The following is a 20,039-nucleotide window of genomic DNA, read 5'->3' as shown; positions in this document are numbered from 1 at the left end:
GTGACCTCCAAAGGCGTATCGACCAACTCATACATCGCCTAAGACTCGAAACTGCTTACACAAAGCACTTCCTACTTCGTATACAGCGTTCAACATCGTCAGCATGTTCATGCAGCCACAACGACGAGGACATCTATCACCTGTTGCTCGAGTGTCCGAAAAACGACATACACCAAAGGCGACTCGAACAGGAACTTTTTAGATCCCGAGCGACCATTTGCGTTGAATAAAATATTAAGCCCATGGCCATCTAAAACAAATGGGAAAGCAATGAAGGTGCTGCAGCACTTCTTTGAAGAAATGTAGATTTGTGACCACTACTGAGCGAGCAAAGTGAGCGTTGAGACTACGTGTTTGTTCTGACAATAGGAGAACTTTTGCTCTCAACTATGCATGACTGTATATATGCTATTTTGTTTTTTTTTTATTTGTAACAAAGGGGTAGCCGTCACCAAGTAATAGTGACAAAAACTTTTTCGTTTATTTTCTATTTCAAAAAGAGGGGGGGGGGGGGTTTCGATTGTAATGCTGTTATATAGTATTTTGTTATTTTGAAGAGTGGAATTTTAAATAGTATGATAAGAAGCATGCCAAGATCACTGTTGTACATAATTACTCTTGATTATGCTATTAGCATGTTTTTGGTTTTTTTCGTATGTTAGAATTGAAATTGATTTTTGCAAAAAGTGTTGCAGCAGGTCACATATAGACCACTATGATCTAGGCTAAGCGTTTTTATAGAAAATATGCTTTTGCACAAATGAGCCATGATCACACAGCCATTTGTGTTATCATGGGTGTATACAAGACATGGGGAATGCACTACTTTGTTATGTGCCGTTGGTGACAAATATCTTCAAGGAAAATAGGTATGTGCAAAATTTCTAGTTACGAATACAGCGACTGATGATGCACTGCTTCCAATGAGCTGTCTTTAAAAAGTAGGGAAAGCACTTATGACCCAACGAATGACTTGGTTTTCTATTGAGTGAGCTTAACTGCTGGATTCTGCCATTAAGCTTGTTTTTGGCCTTGTTAGGCCTGTACTATATGTTCTTCTCATGATGGTTACACTAATGTTTCAAACAAGATATTATCACTTCATTATTATCAGACATTCATAGGCCTATGCTTTTATAGATGTTCTTTGGAAGTGTGACGGTGTAACATATCTGCAGGAATTCACCTTTTTTCTGTAGTTGGTAAGCTTTCACAACAACTCAGAAAAAAGAAAAAAATTATGGCAGCTTCGCACTAGTGGTGCCAAGCCTGAAAAAAGAGCGGACCCAACTGGCCTTCATTGTTCATATTTCTTTTTCTAGGTCTTCCCTTTTTTCCCGTTTCATCTAACCTGTTTTTTATCTCTGTTTATCATTCAACATCTATTTCATCCTCATTCTCACTCTTTCTCCCTTTCTCTTTCTATGTCTCACTTCTCCCTTCTTGCAAGCTTTCCTCTGGTCTTTCTCTTTCTGTCTTGCTCTGTTTTTTCATTTGTTTGTGTTTTCTTCTATTTCTTTCTCTTGCTGCCTTTTTTTCATGTCTTTATTTCTTTTATTTCTATCCGTGTCTTTCTTTCTTCTTCTACGTCTCTTGTCCGTCCAATTATTGCATCCTACCTGGAGCAAATAGGTGCACTTGTTTCGAGAGCTAAGTGAAAGATGAAGAGGACGAAGGGAGTGTGTTTTAGCAGAGTTATTGTGCTAATGATGATAATAGTCTTTTTACACGGCAGACGTTTCTTCTCGTTAAGAAATTTGGTTTCATTTCGGCTCGGTCATGGAACTTCCCGATTTCTGTGGCGCATACCCGATGTAGCTTTTTGGTTCGCCAGAAAAAGAACAATCTACTAAACAGCTTCGCTATTAAATGTGAAACCTAATGACATGAAAACAAGTTAATGGGGCATTTGTTAGAGATTCATAATGACAAACATATAGTGCCAAGCCAGAAGAGACATTCACATTTATTCAAAAGTTACGAACTGTCACAATCACACTTAGAGGAAAACTTGATTGCTAAGATCAGTGCAAGCATGCTGACCTAGATTTTTATGTTTTGGTGATAAACATCAACAAAAAGTTTCTTGTGACTTTAAAGGAACACCTCCATATGTTGTATCAGTGCTGTTGTATCAAAACCTCAGAAGCTGCTTACTGCTTGAAAGCTTATGAGTTCTTCTGTGGTACTTGCATAGTAATCTGAAAGTACAAAAAGACACAATTTCATAAGAACAATCTATGAGTACTCTATTTAACAGCAGCACAAAATTCAAATGCAGCTTCTAGCCAAAAGTACAAACTTTTCTGTGAACAACTCTGTGGCATTTGTGACGTTTTCAAATTGGCATCTTTCTGTTGCTGATGGTAGTTGTTACATCAGTAGTCAAGCCTTACTCCAATATGGACCAGTTTGAAGTGATTTACAGATTGTGTAAAATAACATATAGAATGCAGTACGAGTTCAACTGTTGCAGCAAAATTGAAATTACTAAAAACAGTACCCAGGTGAGCCATTTATAGCTTAATCATATGCATGCATTGCAATATTGTGATCTTGAGAGAGCCTGAATAATGTGGCACATCAGTTATCAAAGATAATTTACTGATTCAAGCACAATGAGCAGTTATTCACAAGCTAAAAACAATTCTCGATAGCTTGGATAACAGCATCTTATTTCATGTTGAAAGACTGCACGTGCAAACATGGACACAAGGGAAAATTCCGGGCACCACAAATGCCGATTGTTATTGTAAGCATCATTGTGTACTTCATATTCTTTGATGCCACACAAGGTGTCTATAAAGCCATGATTGGCAGCATTACTTATGAGTCCAAACTAAAAGTTACCTTTTATACATGAAAAAAAAGGTACAGCACTCACCGTTTTTATTTCAACATATTCATTGATTCCTGCATACCCACTGAAACAAAAAAAAAAGATTTTGTTTAGCTTGCATGCTTAGCTCACAATTACAAAGAGTGACTGCAATAGCAAACAAGATAGTCAGAATAGATTCATTATAAACGGATCTGAAGGGGAAACAAGGTGTCTAACTTTTTTGCTTGTGACAACCATATGAATCCTACAGATGAAGCCAAGAAAAGTACAGGGATGGGAAGCTGAGCAATACGGTAAGGAATGTGCATGACTGAAAGAACTTGCTGCCAGAGGGCAACCAACTTGCAACCCCTGCATAACACAAGGACATACGGTGGAGGTTGATCTCGGATCCACATTTTTATATGTTTATGTACAGTACTCTCGAATTTAAACGAGACATCAATTTTTTTTTTTAGTATGAGGACCGGTACGCACATTTCTCAAAATAACCACATCATACTATGACGAATGTGTTGGCTCTGATCTACATGTCTGCATCGAAATTACACCGATATGACCTGAACTAAAGATGGTGGAAATGAAAGTATCTTTGTTACTCAACCCTCAATTGTCCAGTTTCAATCCCCAAGTACTGCAAGATCTAACTGAGGAAGTTTTAAGCAGCAACACTCATGGCCATGGTAGTGTTCTTATTAGATCTATGTGAATAGCAAAATTTTGGGTTTTAAGCAAATGCAAATATCGAAGTGTAACTGCAAATCAAATAGAATATTTTTCTAATCCGCAAATATTTCTAGAATATTTTTCTAATATTTCAAAGAGAAAAAAGTTGGAGAAGATTCCTAAATATATTTTCATGAAATAGTAACATGAAAGTCTTTCTTTTTGCTAGATTGATGAAGCGCTGGCAGAGTGCTGTTCCATAGTTGTCTCGTCAAGAATGAGGCAATGCAGAGGCCAAATTGTGTTCATGCAAGTGATGTAGTGCAACCAAGGTGTTGCCGACAACACTTTACTTATGAAGGCAAAGATGTTATTTCCTCAGCCTCTCCTCCTCTTTCAATTTCACTGGAAGTCCAACTGGTGTGGCAGAGAAGGGTGTGCTCCATTCAAGTCCAGAGTTCCAAATCTGCCTTGTGGACGTCAATATATAATGACATTGGAAATTCTGCATGCTAAAAATTTATGGCATTAATATTTCGGACTTCGTGCCCAAATTTCAGGTCCAAAACCACAATAATTCAGCCTCCACATCTGCCACATCGGTCATTGCTATGTCGGAAGCAGCCTTTTTTTTTTTTTTTTAATCGACACACATGCGACTGTAGCGGAGCCTAAAATGAAGCTTTGCCATAATACAAGTGTCTGATGAGATGAAGCGTATTATAAATCTGAAGGGGCCATCTTTAAAAGTAAGTGTGAAAGGTTCGCACGTAGCAGAGCTTGGACAACCACTTTGCCGCAATACAAAAACGTAATGAGAAGAAGCATATTAAAAATTTGAAGGGGTCATTTTCAATCGGACGTCAACTGTATTTGTATTTTGGAAGTTCGAATAGTGAAACTCTAGTGCAAATGAAATCGAATAGCAAAAATACTATTTGTATAATAATTGAAATTTCGAATATTCGCACTTTCCAGTTATGATAATTGCAGTTCTATAATGTCACTTACAGTTCACGGCCTTGCCCAGACATCTTGAAGCCGCCAAACGGGGTCTGTGGTGTTGTCGCATCATAGCAGTTAATCCTGTATGAGATAAAAAGTAAGAAACCTTGCACACACATTTTTTACCATGAAAACAGCTTAGAAAAATACATAAGCTTTCCTTTTCTGTACTGACTACTTGAATTTCAAAACACATCTGATTTTAATAAAGGAGCAATATTGGATCCAAGTCCACAATAAGGCCTTTGACATGCAAATCATTCTAATGTTCCTTTTGCTTTAGAAAAATAGTGCTTACCAAACAGAGCCAGCCTGAACACCCTGAGCAAACATCATGGCTTTGTCAATATTTTTGGTCAGAACTCCAGAGCCGAGTCCATAAGTAGTGTTATTGCAGCGCTCAATCACTTCCTCGAGTGTTTTGAACTTCAGGATTTGCTGAACTGGCCCAAAAATTTCCTCCTTTGCAATGCGCATATGATCTTGCACGTCTGAAAACACTGTTGGCTGGATGAACAGTCCCTTGTTTCCTGGCACAGCATCTCCACCGCACTCCACCTTGGCTCCTTGCTCCTTGCCCGACTTCATTAGATCTAAAATCTTGGTGTACTGCTCTTTGTCAATCTAGAGACAGAGAGATTGAGAAGACAAGTGAACACTCCACGGTGCTATTTTTGCCATGGTGCTAAAGACTCAATCCGACATGCTGACATGACAAACACTCAATGTGTAAGGGGCTTTTTCAATACAGCACTGACCATTGTGTCCTCTGACATGTTTACATATGTAGAATGACATACGAGATGTTGATTTACTGTCCCTTACAGTATCTCGTGAGCACCCTGTACTCTTGGTTTTAAATGGCAGTAAACACACGAGAAGCAGTCATCATATTTTATGCCTGACAATGCATTATCAGTTGCACATTTTGCTGTATATTATAGATAGCTGACATTGCCTGCCATCATATGCCCTAAGGACCTGCCGGCTACAAGCCTGTAAGAACATTCAGAAGATAAGCCATGTAAAACTGGCAAAAGAGTAGTAGCAGCTTATTGTGGGCACGTAGCACGGGTGCTGGACAGCAATGGCAGTGTGCTGTTGTGAGTCAGTGGAAGGAGGAATAGACTACATAGTACTACAAATATTCGTTCTGATTATTATTGCTTAGTTTGCTTGAGCACATGTCTTTTGTTGGATACATAAATTATTTCCTTTTTTTTTCTTGATCATTAGTGAGAGTTTAACCCACGGCATGCAGCAATATTGCTCTTCTTGATGTAAATTATTCTTAGAGACAGACATAATTTTTATGAGAAGTAAAAATACATGCTTTAATAATGAATAAAGTGTTGTGGGGTTTAACGTCCCAAAACCACTATTTGATTATGAGAGAAATGAATAAAGTGTTGCCAACCAACTTTTTGCAAGTGACTTTATGGCACACGCATGTTGTCGCTGGTGGCTTTGAAAGTTGTGTCCACTTGCAACAAATTGGTATGATCATACCAGTTTCAACATATGCATTCTAAAAGTTTGAAACAAAATTATCTGGTGTTTGAACGGTATTCAGGCTTCAATGCATGCATTTAAAAAAAAAATGCCTTTCATTATAACAAGTTGATGGAACACCAGTACATTTTTATTACTAATTTCAAGACATATTGGGAAAACTGTGCTTCTTTGTAATTTGTTATAAGAGTTTATATCATTTGTGCAACAAATGAGTTCAACTTGTGCATTGCGATATGTGGGCTCATATACAGCTGAACCTGTTGAACCTCTATGTGATGCTTCAACATAACAAAATTTTCAATATACCAATAAGAAAGATTACAGCTGTAGTGGGCCTTGTGGCAGTTTCTGAACATAGCCAGTAGATGCTGCAAGTCTGTTGTGAAGGCTCCTGTGAATGTCTGAGCTAAATATTGCGCTGAATGCAGCAGGGAATCAACAATTTCATCTTCAAGACAGCCAAAAATAAGTTGTTCTCCTATTGTCAAACTATGCAGCAGGTTGGACTGACACCAGCATTGGCTATTATTTATAATAAAAACATCCTTGGTTATACTTTTATCATTTTTTTTTCAATAATATACTTGTCTGTCTCTTCAAATTCAGTTAAAGAGTCTTGATGCTCATGTTTTATTCATAAAAAAACCTGTTTGCAAGTGCATAATAATTGTTGAAGTTCAAGATCCCAAAACCAAAGTATGATTATGAGCGACACCATAGTGGAGGGCTCTGGAAATTTCGACCAACTGAGGTGCTTTAACGTGCACCTGAATCTAAGTACACGGACATCGGGCATTTACACATCCATTGAAAATGTGGCCTCTCGGGGACGAGATTCAATCCTGCGACCTGTGGGTCAACAGTTGAGCACCTCTAGACAACGGTGGCAAGTCATATACTCTGCATACAAGGTGAAACTCTAATATAATGAAATTTCAATGCAACAAAGTGCTGATTCTACTAGATTCGTTATATTGAAGGCTAACTGTAATTGTGAAAAAAGTAGCACTTAGTCACTGACGGATCCAGAGAGGGGGCGGTAGGGGTGATCGCCCCCCTTCCTCCCAAAAAAAAGTCTGTCGGCAACCACTTTCTCTCTCTTTAAAGCTTGCCATCCACCTGCTGTCACCAATCAGGACAAATAAGGGGTACCACTTTCCCCATACATTAACTGTACTTTTGCTATGACAGAGTTTTTGTGCTCGTAAAAACAAAAAAGTAATGACCACACACCCCTATTCGTCATTACTTCAATCAACCGCCCCCTCTAAAATGAGTGACAGGATCTGCCCCTGCACTTGGTCAATGTTGTGTTTCGTACAACATATAATGTTGGTTAAGTATGGGTGTAAATAGCAAGCAAAGATGCACATAAAACTCATATACTCTGCATATTAGTGCTTGTCAGGCACCATGCATTAGTTCTATTTCTCAAATTGCACGTTACAGGCTTTCACACATACTAAGCACATTTCATAATGAGTACCTAGTACAAAAGATTATTACAGGAAAAGAAGAGAACAGCTACTGGGCAGTGCACAAGAATAAAAGTTTTCTTTTATTTTGTTGCCTTCAGTTCACCCACCTATGGCATAGTGAAATTAGTCTAGCAAAGCTGGCTCACCTGAGGTCCCTGTACAGTCTTCTCATCAAAGGGGTCACCAACAATGCGTTGCTTGGCTAGCTGCTTGGCCTTTGCCACAAAGTCCTTGTAGATGCCTTCTTGTACAAACGTTCTAGTGCCAGCACAGCAGCACTGCCCCATATTCGCAAACACTGCTCCATGAGCGATCTCGACCGCCTGGTCCACTGGGTGTGCAAAGATTTTCTGAATAGTAGAATTGTCTTCAAACACTAATAGTTATTTCTCCTCTTTCATTTCTCGAAGACTGCTTTACTTTACTGAATGAGTGACATATTTTTTCAGATTCAATAATTCAGCCGAGACTTCCGCCTGGACTCGCTTACTGCGTTTTTCCATAGGACGCTTCCATAAACTATGGCAACATTTCACAACACTACAGGCTAGAAGAAATAACTTATTCACCATCTCACATCAGCCTAACTAGGTATGAGGCAGAAAGTCTCAGAATAAAAAATTGTGTTCATGGAATGTAATGCTTCGAATTTCATCGTCCGAATACTTGTACGTCTGAATGTACTGCGATATGACACACCCTATGTGTGATTCAGAGAGTAGGCAAACATGCGAGGGGGAGACAAAGTGAGGAGGGCCAATGCGAAAGAGAAGTTTGCGGGTAGATAGCAGCAGGCACAGGACCAGGTTGATTGACAGAACATGGAAGAGGCTTTGCCCTGCAGTGGGCGTGGTCAGGCTGATGATGATGTGTAATGGCATGGGAATGCATACAAAAACCTGACGCCGTAAGCAATTAAACAATAACTGAAGAGCAGTGAGTGGTCAAGCTATCAGACTCAGACCTACAGAATCAGCAAAGCCTGATAGAATGGGCTCAAAAGATAGCCGAGGCCTGCGGCTACCTAAAATAAGCAGGCTGCTCACCTAGGGCACATACTGCACTTGCTTAAACTAGAAGTTTATTCTCTCTCTCTCTCTCTGAGAACAAGCATACACAATTCTTAACACAAAGCAGCAAAGAAAGAGATGAATATTTAAACGAAAGGGGAATGTGCAAAACAAAAATTTATGGTTTTTACTTGTGAATGTGAAGTGTTACACTCTGTACTCTGTTGGCACTGTGAAAAGCGCGACGTAGCTAGAGTGATCATTGCAATATTTGCTCCTCCTCAACTAGATCGAAAATGCAGACACCTTGACAACACTAACCAAGCACAAAAGACCTTATAAATCTGACAGGCACACTACTGCTAAAGTAAATAGAATTGAATTCGACTTGACAGTTGCAAGGTTTTTCTTCCTTGCTGTCATATATAAACGCAAGTGCACCCTATGGAAAATTTCCACTGAAAAATCAATAGTCTATAAGGATATATAAACATTCAAAGAGCTTATTTGAGGAAGTTCTTATAGGCATAATTAGCACTCTATTTATATGACAACAACCCATAGCACAGTCAAAAATAAACAATGGAATTTCTTATTCACTTTCCAACACAAATGAACCCACTGACTACAGAATACAACGACCCTTCGATGTCATAGAATGTCCACTGGGTCCACAAATGTTTGCCACTTTTTTCATTAAGCTTACACATGAGCACATAGTGGCTGTTCAATTATGTATTCACTGTTTGAATATGTGTGATTTCCTTCACATACTATATGCATGCATGAAACATTTGGCCTAGCAAATATGCCTGCTAGTTAAATACAAATTGGCTAAGTTTAAATTTTAATGCAAATTTCAAATCTACCTAAAAATGAGCATATTTCATAATAGTTATTTTGAGATTCAAACTAATTATGCTGCTCTTAATAGCTCCTACTCCATTGTTTCATGGTGTCGCTAATCTAGCAACTTCTAATTAAAACTTTCGAGACCACTGGAACTTACGTTTCATTTCTATGCCATCATGGCCTCTGCTACACCTGACAAGGCCAGGAAGCATTTATCTTTCATATTCCTAATATATTATTACTGGGCCTATCATATAATGATTTCTAGTAACTTATCAGCAAGCACTGCTATGCTGATAATGTTGTACAGTACAAATAACTTAGAAACTGGTGCACAGCTAGTATAAGCTACATGTAGACTAATAAACTCGCTACACATAACCGAATTTCATCTGGCATGAATATGTCTGTTATAACCAACATTTGTTATAAGCATATATTTGTACCTCCTCGATATTGCTGCGAAACGTTTTTCATCACAAGATTTACTTCCAATTGACTAACATTATTCATTATATGTATGATTGCTATATCATTGACTGCATAATCGAGCAATTAAAATTCCTAATGAACTAAGACGAATAATAGTAGGCTAATTAATTGGTATGTGGGGTTTAATGTCCCAAAAATCATAGTAGGTTATCTGGCAGACAAATAAGTATAAATTCGAATGTAAAAGTGGTTGAGACCTATATAAATCTATATTGGATTTTTCACTAGGAACGAAGTGAACCATGAAAACAGTGTAGAAGGATACTTACAATCAGCATCATCAAAGATAACCAATGGACTTTTCCCACCCATTTCCAAAGTCACTCGCTTGGTGTTTGATTTTCCTGCTGCTTCTTGGATGAGTTTTCCCACCTGAAAAGGCAATTTTTATAGGCTATAGTTTTGTAACTTTCATTCTTATATCTATCTGATTGCTTCTGAGACACTCAGAAATAGGTTTTAGTTTTTTACTTGCACTGAATCACCTTGTTCAGGCTGATGCTATTATAGTACTCCATCCGTAACTCTTTGTAGTATTGATACAACAAGTAGATAATGAAGCCCAGAAAGGTATAGACGACATTATTTGTACTGTTCTTTTGTGTATTAAAGTAATTGTGATATAGATGAAAGTAACATGAATGAAAAGGCAACTTGCCACTAGCAGGGATCGAACCTGCAACCTTCGTATCCATTTGCTTCCTTCCGTCATTCACTTGTCATACTGACTAATAATTCCTTCTTAATGTTTCTATATGTTCACTGCATAGGGTGAATGACTTTAACTTAGCATACAGCACACTGCTCTAGCAAATTAATCAGTTTAACTTTATGATGATTATAAAATTTGAGACATTTTGTCATTGTACAGAGAAACAAAATCCCAACACCTTACTCCTTTCCCTAAGAGGAATCCAAGCGGTGTTGTTACCAATACTCATAATGCTTATTCAACAGACATTGTAATAAATCACGACGGAACCAGCAGGTACCGCACAGAATCACAGAAAATGCTCCATTTCTCTGTATTTCTACCAGTTCCCTGTCTACTCCACTAATTACGGCCAAACAGATAACTGTGCCAATGCCTATTGGGAAAAACTAGTGAGGAGTTCCAAACGTAATGAGCCTGATAATAAAAACTGTGCTTATGTGCAGTAGCACTGTATTATATAGGCACATGCTCTACTATCATAAGATTGCCCCCATATAATAACAGCACTGTAAAGTTATCAAATGCATTTTGAAACTAAGCATTTCACTCTAAAGAGATCACTACAAGTCAGGGTTCTCGACATACCTCGGTAGATCCAGTGAAAGCAACCTTATCAACATGAGGGTGGCTCGCTATGGCGCCTCCTGCTGTTGGACCATAACCTGGAATTATGTTGACAACACCTGGTGGAAAGCCAGCTTCTTTGATTAGGCTGGCACAGTATAGTGCAGTCAGTGGTGTCTGTTCAGCAGGCTTGAGAATCACAACATTGCCAGTGCACAGGGCAGGCCCCAGCTTCCAGCATGCCATTAGCACAGGGTAGTTCCACTGGAACATTCAATAATACTGCTCTTACCGGACATCTTATGAGATAAAAAACAAGAATTCGGGGATTGGTTCAAAACACACGCGTCAATAAGAGCATATAATCCAATCTCCCAAACCACCGCTACATAGGCAGAAGCGCTTCTATGCCACAAGTCAAACTCACAGGAATAATCTGGCCACATACTCCAATTGGTTCATGCCGTGTAAAGCTGATGTGGTTCCCATCTGAAAAGCAAAAACATACTCAAGCATTTTGTTTTAGGAAATTTAAACATTGAAGCCAGGAAATGCAAGCTTAGAGTTTTTTTTTTTTTTTTTTTTTTTTTTGCATGGCCTGTCAGCAATACTTGCCAAGCACATAAGCAGTTTCGTAAACAGCGACAATGCCATCATGCCCACTTGTTCTTACAGTGTTTCCATTAATTTACGAGTGGTGTTAAGTACATGCACTTATTAGGGAGCATTCTCAACCATGTGAGAGCTGGTCTCTTCATTTAATGGCTTTAGAATTTTTAAATACTTGTTAGATGAAGATAAAGGGCAGTAGTATGTTAAACCTGACATTGAAATTTTAACACAGAAAACTGCTTTGGTAATGCTACACCTGACTGCTGTACGGTTCATTGGTTATAAAAATGTTATTTTTAATAAATGTAGCTCTACTGTCACTAGTTATGCTCATTTCAGTCACAAGAAATTGCCTAGACCCAAACAATATGTGCATTTTATTTCACGTCATACATACCTGTTGGTATAGTCTTCCCATGAATTTTGTCACTCCAACCAGCATAGTAACGAATGCAGTCAACAGAACAGTCAATGTCAAAGAGTGCCTCTGTGTAGGGTTTCCCATTGTTCAGCACTTCAAGACTCTGTAAATATCGAAAAATACATTTATCAGCTAGAAGCTGCCGAAAAAACTGCAGCAGCATTCCCCTTCACTTCGAACAGAGTCCCCCTCCTTTTTTTTTTTTTTTTGTAATGAATGTCAACAAAGCCAAGCTCATAAAGATTGCAGCTCTATTTTGTAAGCAGCTGATTGTAATATAATAAGGTGTGCTTCAATGCTAACTTGAGCATGGCTGAGCTATCATTATTAGCCTGCCCTGACTTAGATTGCAAAAAATATCTAGTTATGGTATCAAAAACCTTCTTAAACAACTGACCAACTGAAATTAAACACCAGCCAAAACTTCTTGTGTGAAAGTAAAACTATTTCTATACTTAAGCATCCAAGTGCTTTAGTTCTAGCTTGACCACTTCTTAAAGGTGGCCAATCCTCAATTGGTTGTGCACACAAAATATTATGGGTATGGAGCTTAGGATTACAAAAGGTTTATCTATTTATACTTTGGTAGAGATTCATCATGAAAGAAGGCAAAGTGCACAGCCACAAACACAATAAAACAGAAATGGATAAAACAAATGTCATTGTGTTTTGTTGTATGGTCTGAATGCCTTACCTTCTTTGACGATGGATTGTTCATATGATTTCATGCAAGTGAGAGACAGGGACAGTAGATTTAGAGTGCTGCTGTGTGCAATACAATGCTTCTCTGAAGACCAGTGAATCCAGACAGAATGAATTAAAGAAAACTTAGTCCATTTTGGTTGGTTTTTACTATCTGTCAATCACTACATTCTAGAACAGACACTGAATACTTAATATCATAAATAATACCAAGATTTCAGATAGTAGCATATGCCATACAAATATCTACACACATACTAGAAGAGGTAGCTTGAAAAAGTGCATTTTACATACTGCTCGACACATTAGCGAAAATTATTATCTTAGGAGCAAATATGAAAAACAACTATTAAAAATAATTCATATGTGCAACTGTATGTCATTGTATGGTCTGATGTTTTGCTACTAAATGACATGTATAAAGATCACATATTTTAGAAAGACTTTTTAATATCTACATTTGGGTCATGAACTGCATGTACCAGTACCATACATTGGCCGGTTACCACACATAAATAAGTCTATGGTGCTCCTATCTGTCTATTTACGCTGTCATTAGACCCAAAGTACAGGTGCACTTAAATGTTTTCTTTTAGAAATTCATGAGAACAAGCTAAAAAAAATCTAACTGAACTCACAGCCAAATACTCCTTATCACGCTGTAGCAGGTCAGCAAACTTATTTAGCAAGAGGCCCCTCCTTGAGGCATCCATTGTTCGCCATGTTGAACCAAGCTTGAAAGCCTGTCTGGCTGCTTGAACTGCCTTGTCTACATCCAACTGATTAGAAAAAAATTTTCATTAGTTCAAAAAAAAGCAATGTAAAAACTTATTCTGCAGCTTTATTACATTCCGCTAATTTTAGAGTGCAGCTCTTACGCACCCGTTCCTGTGTGACCTTCGACATGTCTCATCCTATGTTGTCCCTCACTAAAACCAAGTGAACAAGCATAGTGAAAGAAAAATGAAAGGGCCTTGGAAGCAAGAGTGCTGCACAGGACTGTGAGATGGCAATACAGGATTGGTAATTTGATTGCGTTCACAATTCAGATTGTGTACACCACTTTCAGGAAGCCATACAATTACTCTGGAACCTCCAGTGAGTCAAGTATAAAAGACAATATGACTGATTCGAAGACCAGGCATTCGTATGGCATGTAGCACAGATATCCAAGTATATTTCTCTGACAATTAGTCTTCCGTCATGACTATCAAGGACTTGGTTGTTTCCCGAATAAAAAAAACTGTGTTGAAAATGAAGTGTTATCTGCAACTGTACGTACATGCTTCCCTAAAATTCGTTGCCCCGATCAATACATCACCAAATAAAATTATGTAGACCTGCTCTCAAATTCCACATTAGGGAGCATCATAATCGTCTGAAATTTTTTTGTAGCTGAGATAATTATTGCCCATATTCATTTTAAAAGCGTTTATCCTAATTTGGCAAAATAATCAAAAGTTTTTTGGCAATTCTTACATACCTTGTCACCTTCTTGAACATCTGCAATCACTGCACCATTAGCTGGATTTACCACTGGAAATGTTTTACCACTGATGCTGTTGACAAACTCATTGTTTATGAAGAGCTGCAAACAAACAAGTTTAAACGGCATGGTTAAGCATGTTATACAATTGCTACTAAATGCGGAATGCAAAGTGAAGCATGTGTAGACGGAGACTGAACATCCAAGTACATACTACTGAAACTTCATAACAGCTATGTTTCGCCAACCAGACCAACAAGAAGTGCTTCACACTAAATTTTTAAGTGAGGCTTGCTATAAACCCTTCAGCAAAGAGATGTGGAAACATCTGGTTGAGAATTCTTCCTGCTGCTGCAATCAGCTTGTTATTTACTGACCCCTGTTCATGCTTTGCTTCTGTCATTTTGTAGACAAACTTCTCATCTTGTTGAAACTTGCCTGCATGCACTCTTTGGAACTTTAATAGCAAGCTTTTAAAATAATAATAGCAAGCTTTTAAAAGTTATGTTCCACAACTTGGTTTTAAAGTAGTTAACTTCACATTTTTATAACAACTATTCTTTAGAACAAACTTACTTGCAACTTGTCAGTTCAATAGGCAATTACATAAAACCACATAAAAATTTCCATGGCAAAAATTTTTCTCTTACACTTGCTCAATGACAAGATTGATTCCCATTTATACTTTACTACACAAGTTAAGATGCAGTTGTTTCACCAGCACGCATACAGCGTTAGCTTAAGCATTCACTACCATTAGGTGCAGATCTGTGTAATCCATACATATCGATGATTGATTTGTGGGGTTTAACGTCTCAAAACCACCATATGATTATGAGAGACGCCGTAGTGGAGGGCTCCGGAAATTTTGACCACCTGGGGTTCTTTAACGTGCACCCAAATCTGAGCACACGGGCCTACAACATTTCCGCCTCCATCGAAAATGCAGCCGCCACAGCCAGGATTCGATCCCGCGACCTGCGGGTCAGCAGCCAAGTACCTTAGCCACTAGACCACTATGGCTAGGCAAATCCATACATATTCAAGAGCTGATTGGTTAACATGATCCTTTTCAATACTACTGACAAGTTTTTGCACTTGGATGTAGCAAACCATGCCAATATAGCCGAAGTATCAATAAGCTCCGCTCACTGTGAATGAACATGCTTCTCACACCTAGTGGCAGAAAATTCATACTTGTAAATTCATTTATCACAGTAGTAATTCATGCAAGGTAACAGATGTCCTCGTCTGTTTCTTCTTGTGTGTCATGTTTAGTTGCGCTTTATAAGAAAGGTTTCTATGAGATTGGTTTCTATGAGAAAGCGCATAATTTGCTTGCATTTTTATTTTACCTTCGTGTTACATGAAAGTAGTGATTTCGGCTAGTTCGACCAATTCAGTCAGAGTGGTAGTAAGTGCTCTCGAAACACACGAAAGATTTTGAGAGCACTTACTACTGCTTTGTGTGTATTACATATCATTGCCTATGATGATGGCTAGTGAAAAAGTGAGTGAAAAAGAGATTGGGTAAAATTACTCTAGTCTCCAGCAATTTCAAAGAGTAAGGCCTGTGTAAGCTGCCTAAATTGATGTTGTAATAACCAAATCTCTAAATTTATAAGCTTGTGTTCACCCTATTAGCTGATAATCATAAGAAAATCCCTAAAAAGAAGCTCCCATTGCAACATTTTCATTCATTCACCGTTACATCAACTTAATCCCCCTCATGGTGTACAATGATCCCAATGCTACGAATTTGTTGGCCAAGACTTTATTATAATCATCGACATTTCCTGTGCAGGATGCAAGGAAGGGTTGCTTGATGTCGTTGTGATGAACTGTTTAGTTGCGCAGTTCACCAAAGCACTACTTAATTTACAAATTAGCAAAGCAAGCTGGATCTTTATTTGTTATGGTCCAAACATGCCATATTAGTGTGAACGTAACTGAACAATGAGTGTTGCTGGGAGCCTACGTTTAGACAAGGGGACTTATCTTCATCAGTCATTTTGTCAAACTATTGAATCTGGCAAAATTTCTATCTTGTTCAACAACTGCCATCGCGTCAAGCCCCCATGTCTACCTGAAGTTCTGTCTTGGTTGCACATTAGCGTACAGTAATACATGTATTTCAGTGATATTGCAATCACTGAAAGTAAAATACTTTGGCGAAAATTCAGCTTAATGAAGGAGCTAATATTTTGTCCACGATTAACCAGACACACACCATCATGCAATTTTTTTTCAAATTATTTCGGAATCATCTAGTTCAGTAAATGTGTGTATAATATGCTACTAAACAGGGCAATGTATCTCAGGGGAATTACATACCATAAAATATGAATAATCAAGGAGTGTGAATGAAAATATAATGCAAGAACTTAATTCAAATTTGATGATGATGAATTTAATTTTTTGTGCTTCACTGTCGCACAGGCGTGTCCTGTGGTGAAGCATAAAACTAGTGTAATGGACAGTTACGTAGTGAAGTGCATGCATTACAGCTATGATATTGACTTACATTACAATTATGATATTTAATAGCGAATATATTGAACTATTCTGTGATATCCTCCAGTTGTGATATGAAAGTTCGATTGTATCATTGATTAAAAAATTGTGAGTTTGCCACATCCACGCTTATCTACCATATAAAGAGACTGAGATCATCTTGAAACCACCTGAGCTGTTTCAAGGAGGAATAATACTTCTAATACCTCCAAAGGCCTTGAACACATAATCTTCAATTTCAAGGGTTTTAAAGACCTTTAAGTACCTTGTAGGAATTTGCTACACATTAGTGAAGATTGCAGGACAATGTAATTAATAAGAGAACACTCAAGATTTTTTTAGTACACTGCAGTGCTGTTGCAAGGACAAGTTTTTATCGAGACAATTAATTACTAAACACTTTCTAACCTTAAATATTGTCACGCTTTGCAATTAGCCCCTTCATAATAAACCCCCAAAACTCCTTTGCAATTATGCCCAGAGCATGAATGAACAAATTAGATAGGTTGATTGATAAATAAATAAATAAATAAATAAATAAATGCAACTGCTTTAATGAGATACAGTGCAAACACCACATTTACTTATCTATGTTTCAGAACATACTGTATCTCAAAACACAGCTAGGTAATTAATACAAGCTGTATCCATGACAATGACATAATGTCACAGCAATTTCGTTTCATATGCTTCTGTAGAGTTATAGACGAATGATCGTACTTTATGCTGGGTTTAACGGTCATATATATATATATATATATATTCAACTTTCATGACAAAAAGAAGACAGACAGAAAGAAGAAGCGGTTTCATATTAGCGAATAAATTATCTATCCGCGGTTTTCCCTGAGGTCAAAATAATCAACACGAATAAATTCAGGCGGAAAAAAAGAGGGGGGGGGGGGGAATCTGGCGTATATTTCTCTTCAACGCACAAAATGCACTGCGTTACGTTTTAGCCGATTGAAATATAGCTGTATATGTGCAAGCGTAAAAACTCTGATGATTGCTCATGCAGGATAATTTGCCATTTTTTTTTCTAATTTAGCAATAATTTCTCGACGCACGCTGCGCGTAACACTTGTCTATGTCCTGTGACCACCTATAAATACCAGCAGAGCGATGTCTTCAAAGAGCTAGGGCGCGTGCGCGAAACCGCGTGCCAATACAGTACAGTTTCAAGATAGAACACAAATGAGAACTCGATAACCTAGCCGCTAAATCCATTCGTCCCACATCTTCTTTTTCTCGTCACATTGTCATAGCGCTTCTGAAATGTCGTTCGCATCACATGAGCGTTCAAAAGCAATCGAGCGGGAGCGCCGCGCGAACGTGAGTGGTTTTAAATGAAAAGAAGAGAAAAGTGAGCACCGCGCTTACCTGCGTGTACTTGATTGGCGGGTTCCTGTTTGGCGGCATCTCTCGCGGGAAGCGCGAATGGACAGAGCAAGCGGTAAGGTGACCTCGTTAAATACACAAAGGTTGATGCACCGCTCGAGATTTCACCGACAGGCGCTGCAGCTAAGGTGCCAGTCGCACTCGGAACTTGTCACAGCGCTGAGCGACGGAACGTTGCTCGGCTATCACGCCACACTACTGCCAGGTGAGATAGAGGGAAGGCTCGTGGACGCGGGTGCGCGAGGATGACGAATAGCGGAGGCACCTCGTTGGATAGTTCCTGTCCCGTGACAACGTAACACGTGATCTGACGGCGCGACCCGGCCGGGGGTTCAGGAGCGGCTGCGTTGAGCGCGTGCGGCAGCAGCCGCGCTGGGCCATGGCGCCAACGATGATCGCGCGCAAAAGAGTAGACGTAAAAATAAAAAAAAAAGAACGGCCTGACGATCTGCGCGTCCTTCACTGGGAGGAAGTCGTCAAACATTCCCTTCGCCTGTCTTTGCGGCGGCGGACACTTAACGTTCTTAAGTGCCTGCCGAGCCCTTGATCACTTTTGTTGCAACGAAGGCGCACAAACTGTCCTCGGTTCGACAACAACATTCCATGGTCATGCGCAACTTGCCGCATTAAGCATATATGACATACAATAGAAACAGGACATGCTTAACTTAGGCTTCTGTCCGCTTTATCTCACGTCGCCTCAGACTCGCCTGATTCATCAAGTGATGCTCTCCTGCGAGGATTTGGGGCCGAAACTGCGGAAGGAAGTAATAAACAAACGACTAAAACGAATGCTGCAAAAAAGCTTAATTTTGATATCATGTTGGTGATTCGTGGTATGTGTGCTAAACAGCTCTTGCTGCTCACGGCTGCAGGGGCGTAGCCAGAAATTTGTTAAAGAGGTGGGGTCAACCATACTTTATGTATGTTCGTACGCGCCTTTGTATGTGCATATATATATATATATATATATATATATATATATATATATATATATATATATATATATATATATATATATATATATATATATATATATATATATTAAGTGGCTGGGGGGATAGCCGCCGTGGTAGCTCGGTTCCTCCTCACGGCAAATTATCTTTTCACCCACTTTTCTTTCTTCACAATTATATCACAATTTGGTTTAATAACTTCCCCTATAGATTCCTTGGCATTATCGTCTGTTAGATCTCATTAGTATTGTGCCAAAACACAGATGAACGAACCGTTAAGTATACACTTCTTTCCCTTACTCATTAACGAGGGTCTCGTACTGGCAGACTTGGTGCCGTTAGGTTGTATACGAGGGACTATTGGTTGGCTGCCAGCTCGGAATGAGTTCACGTGCTATGTGACGCCACACAGGCTCATAAAGAGTGTGTCACACTTGCCGCCATGGCTACAGGTAGCGCCGACTGACACTCCCACGTTTAAATTCACATATAAACCCAATAAAGTGGCTGGGGGGATAGCCGCCGTGGTAGCTCAGTGCTAGAGCATCGAACGCGTTATTTGAAGGCCGCAGGTTTGGTTCCGGCTTGCGGCAAGTTATCTTTTCACCCACTTTTATTTCTTCACGTTCACCTTACAATTCGGTCTAATAACTTCCCCTATACTTTTCGTGGCATTATTGTCTGTTATATTTCATTAATATTTTGTCAAAATACGGAAAAACGGGCCCTTAAGTATACACTTCTTTCCCTTAACTATGTATTTATATACACGTGGGCAGTATCGCCTAACATAGCGCCTCCATGATGCCTT

At 38.9% G+C, this 20,039-nt stretch overlaps 1 protein-coding gene across 1 annotated transcript; it reads right to left on the bottom strand.

The window, feature by feature from the left end:
* Positions 1-1,940: 1,940 nt before the first annotated feature.
* LOC119187513 (aldehyde dehydrogenase, mitochondrial) lies at positions 1,941-18,502 on the bottom strand. The gene is made up of 12 exons (XM_037435650.2): positions 18,255-18,502; positions 14,358-14,462; positions 13,513-13,653; positions 12,149-12,275; positions 11,567-11,628; positions 11,161-11,403; positions 10,130-10,232; positions 7,653-7,837; positions 4,812-5,137; positions 4,520-4,594; positions 2,885-2,924; positions 1,941-2,201 (listed from the first exon to the last, which is right to left on the bottom strand). The coding sequence occupies exons 1-12, from the start codon at positions 18,291-18,293 to the stop codon at positions 2,169-2,171; spliced, it is 1,479 nt and encodes a 492-aa protein (XP_037291547.2). The 5' UTR covers positions 18,294-18,502; the 3' UTR covers positions 1,941-2,168.
* Positions 18,503-20,039: the final 1,537 nt, after the last annotated feature.

This window comes from Rhipicephalus microplus, chromosome X (assembly GCF_043290135.1).
Source record: "Rhipicephalus microplus isolate Deutch F79 chromosome X, USDA_Rmic, whole genome shotgun sequence".
Classification (NCBI taxonomy): domain Eukaryota; kingdom Metazoa; phylum Arthropoda; class Arachnida; order Ixodida; family Ixodidae; genus Rhipicephalus; species Rhipicephalus microplus.
Note: the sequence above shows the minus strand (reverse complement) of the source record. Positions and strands in the feature narration are given on the sequence as shown.

Bases quoted from the DNA above. Each gene is read 5' to 3' on its own strand.
- LOC119187513 (XM_037435650.2), bottom strand. From the start codon at position 18,293: ATGCCGCCAAACAGGAACCCGCCAATCAAGTACACGCAG. The intron at 12,276-13,512 runs GTGAGTTCAGTT...CGATATTTACAG, and splicing joins GTGATAAGGAGTATTTGGCT to AGTCTTGAAGTGCTGAACAA. The intron at 5,138-7,652 runs GTGAGCCAGCTT...CTCTGTCTCTAG, and splicing joins AGACTGTACAGGGACCTCAG to ATTGACAAAGAGCAGTACAC.